At 51.9% G+C, this 3,666-nt stretch overlaps 2 protein-coding genes and 1 pseudogene across 2 annotated transcripts; 2 read left to right on the top strand and 1 right to left on the bottom strand.

Moving 5' to 3' along the window:
* Positions 1–413: 413 nt before the first annotated feature.
* On the top strand, positions 414–773 carry LOC140717495 (histone H4-like; annotated as a pseudogene).
* Positions 774–1,339: 566 nt separating this feature from the next.
* LOC140717494 (histone H3) lies at positions 1,340–1,970 on the top strand. Its single transcript, XM_073031072.1, has one exon. The coding sequence runs from the start codon at positions 1,409–1,411 to the stop codon at positions 1,817–1,819; it is 411 nt and encodes a 136-aa protein (XP_072887173.1). The 5' UTR covers positions 1,340–1,408; the 3' UTR covers positions 1,820–1,970.
* Positions 1,971–2,895: 925 nt separating this feature from the next.
* Positions 2,896–3,666, bottom strand: LOC140717493 (histone H1-like). The gene has a single exon (XM_073031071.1). The coding sequence runs from the start codon at positions 3,618–3,620 to the stop codon at positions 2,928–2,930; it is 693 nt and encodes a 230-aa protein (XP_072887172.1). The 5' UTR covers positions 3,621–3,666; the 3' UTR covers positions 2,896–2,927.

Here is a 3,666-nt window from a genome sequence, read left to right as displayed (position 1 = left end):
GGACGCTCGCACTGGTCATGGGGTCGGGGAGGGACAGACTGAGGTCCTCGGGGATTTGCGGAATGGAAAAGCACTTCCTATAACTTAAAGCAGGAGAATCAGCAAATTTCCAGAAATCTTCCAGTCTGTACGTGTTGCATGCCATCTTGGACAATGTATCCCATCCACTCCATAATGTACTGGTTAGGCACAGGAGTACATTCAGCCAGAGACTCATTCCACCGAGATGCAACACTGAGCGTCATAGGAAGTCATTCCTGCCTGTGGCCATCAAACGTTACAACTCGTCCCTCGGAGTGTCAGACACCCTGAGCCAATAGGCTGGTCCTGGACTTATTTCCACGGCATAATTTACTTATTATTATTTAATTATTAAGTTTGTCACTGAGCAGCGACCTGAGTGAAGCAGCATCATGTCTGGCTGAGGGAAAGGAGGCAAAGGACTGGGCAAAGGCGGAGCCAAGCGGCACCGTAAAGTGCTCCGTGATAACATCCAGGGCATCACCAAACCGGCCATCCGCCGTCTGGCTCGCCGTGGCGGCGTCAAACGGATCTCGGGTCTGATCTACGAGGAGACCCGCGGGGTGCTGAAGGTTTTCCTGGAGAATGTGATCCGGGATGCGGTCACCTACACTGAACACGCCAAGCGCAAGACGGTCACTGCCATGGATGTGGTGTACGCTCTGAAACGCCAGGGCCGCACTCTCTATGGCTTCGGCGGCTGAAAAACTCCCACTTCCTCCCGAGAACACAAAGGCTCTTCTAAGAGCCACCCACCGCCTCACAGACGGAGCCGTGTCCACAACCTTTTAATAATTTTTTTTGTCGATATATTAATCTGGTTTCATTTGAAATAGATTAATCATTCCGCTTCAAAAATATATAGCTACGATTGTACCTTTCCAGGCGGTGATTACCGTAAATTCTGGATGCATTTATATCGATCTTAATCATTCTGTCCATCTCGGACAGAAATCAGTTAAGTCGTTTAGAGAGTCGATTCCGTAATCATGCATTCAAATCTTAACTGAGGGAATTAGATATTAAATGAAACTGAAAATCCATGATCCGTGATAGAATTAATTGTAAATAAAAAGTTATCAAGCTGGGCGCTCTGAAATTGGCGGGCGGTTTGAAATTAATCGGGCGCCAATCACAGTGCATTCCGATTGGATAAAGTCCGACCGCCAGTTAACAGTTTCCCATTTTGTCGAAAATTGTTATTCGCCGCCAACCCGCATGAAATCAATAAACCAGTCGCAGCAACTAGATCCTTTAATAGACAGTTGGTGTTGAGCCAATCATAATCGATGGGACGGCCCTCCCAGCTGTATAAAATGCTGTCCTGGAGCCCGTTTCGTCTATCTTGTTCGTGTATTTCAGCCTGTGTTCTCACTCCCGAAGCAGAATGGCCCGCACCAAGCAGACAGCGCGCAAATCGACTGGCGGAAAAGCTCCTCGCAAACAGTTGGCGACCAAAGCGGCGCGGAAGAGCGCTCCTGCCACCGGCGGAGTGAAGAAGCCTCATCGCTACCGGCCCGGCACCGTGGCTCTGAGGGAGATCCGGCGCTACCAGAAATCCACCGAGCTGCTCATCCGCAAACTTCCCTTCCAGCGCCTGGTCCGGGAGATCGCTCAGGACTTCAAAACCGATCTGCGTTTCCAGAGCTCGGCCGTCATGGCCCTGCAGGAGGCAAGTGAGGCTTACCTGGTCGGGCTCTTTGAGGATACTAACCTGTGCGCCATCCACGCCAAGCGAGTCACCATTATGCCCAAGGACATCCAGTTGGCCCGCCGCATCCGCGGGGAGCGCGCCTAAGCCCAGCCTACACACCGAACACAAGAAACGGCTCTTTTAAGAGCCAATACCACGGCAAAGGAAAGGGCTGTAGCTTGATGATCATTATTGTAGTAGCGATCTGCCTTCCCGATCGGTTTTGCACTAATTGACCCCGAGCATCAGTTCTGTGCAGACAGGGTAATTCAGAGAGGGACAGGAGATAATAGACAATGGACAGTAGGTGCAGGAGTAGGCCATTCGGCCTTTCTAGCCAGCACCGCCATTCACTGTGATCATGGCTGATCATACACGATCAGTACCCGGTCCCTGCCCTCTCCCCATATCCCTTGACCCCGCTATCTATGAGCTCTATCTAACTCTCTCTTGAATGCATCCAGAGATTAACGCGCTTCCCTCCCCGTCAGGATCTCATCTGGCCCTTCACTTCTCCCACAAACCTGTCATGTACAGCTGGTGCAGCTGTTACCGTTTTGTTTGCTTTGGACATGGGGATACGTTCGTGCCCGCTGTGCTTGGAGTGGGAGCATGCCGACGCGAGGGGTACAGTGGGGGATTTCGGGGGGTGGTGACTACCAGGAAATAGTGTTTTTTTACATTAGATTTCACTCTCTTGTACATTTTTGGTATTGGTGTTTTTTGTAAATTAACTATGTAGTTTTGTAGCTGGGGCCTGAATGAAGGTCCGTCGGCAATGCCATCGGGTAGTTTATCACATATCCTCCCGCTGCAGTCCGTCCCCAGAGACGGATCCCTCTCTCAACACGCCCCCTCCCCTCTCGCATAGGTTTCAGCAGTTCCCAATCAACTCAGCTGAATCTCCGCTGGTGTCAATGTCTCAGTCACTCTCTCCCGGATCGGAGAAGGAATTGGGCCTGAAACTGCCCACATCCCATATCTCTCAATCTCAGCTCGGGCATCCACGTCTCATTTCAGACACTGAGACGGCACGGCCGCACCAAATGTCAGAGGTACCGGTAATCTCGGGTTCCATGTGAGAAGTTCCCCCGGAAACTCAATCGGACCCGGCGCGGGAATCACAACACTCTGAATCAGCTCTTTTCTGAGATGTGGGTGGCTCTGAGAAGAGCCGTTGGGTTCAGATACACACAAATGGTGTATTCTCAATTCACTTTTTGACTGCTGTCTTCTTGGGTTTCGCGGATTTCGACTTCGGCTTCTTGGCCGCCTTCGTCTTCGGGGCTGCGGCTTTCTTGGGGCTCTTGGGCTTCGGCGCCGCTTTCTTAGCCGCGGGTTTCTTAGCTGCCGCTTTCTTAGCCGCTGGTTTCTTAGCTGCCGCTTTCTTAGCCGCTGGTTTCTTAGCTGCCGCTTTCTTAGCCGCTGGTTTCTTAGCTGCCGCTTTCTTAGCCGCTGGTTTCTTAGCTGCCACTTTCTTAGCCGCGGGTTTCTTGGCGCCAAGCTTCTTACTGGGAGATTTCTTGGTGGCAGATTTCTTTGCCGCTGGCTTCTTCGCTTTCTTCACCACCTTCACGGCAGTTTTTCCTTTACCGGATTTAAAGGATCCCGAAACACCCGAGCCCTTGGCCTGAACCAAGGAGCCGTTTTCCACTTTCCTCTTGATGCTCATCTTGATCTGGGGGCGAAGTTTCACCACATCGACACCGCTGACGGCCAGAGCCTTAATGATGGCCGTACCGGACATACCCTTCCTATCGTGACAACCCGCCACGATCTTATCGATCTGTTCGCCCAGCGAGGGACCGGTTGGTTTGCTCCGGGCAGCCGCCTTCTTCTTGGGAGTCTTCTTTGCGGCGGCGGGTGCGGCTGGAGGAGCCGTTTCGGCGGGTGCTGTCTCAGTCATGTCGGCGACTGTGGTAAATCCTTCTCACAATCAAAACTGAATGAGA

Source organism: Hemitrygon akajei, chromosome 28 (genome assembly GCF_048418815.1).
Source record: "Hemitrygon akajei chromosome 28, sHemAka1.3, whole genome shotgun sequence".
Taxonomy (NCBI): Eukaryota; Metazoa; Chordata; class Chondrichthyes; order Myliobatiformes; family Dasyatidae; genus Hemitrygon; species Hemitrygon akajei.
Note: the sequence above shows the minus strand (reverse complement) of the source record. Positions and strands in the feature narration are given on the sequence as shown.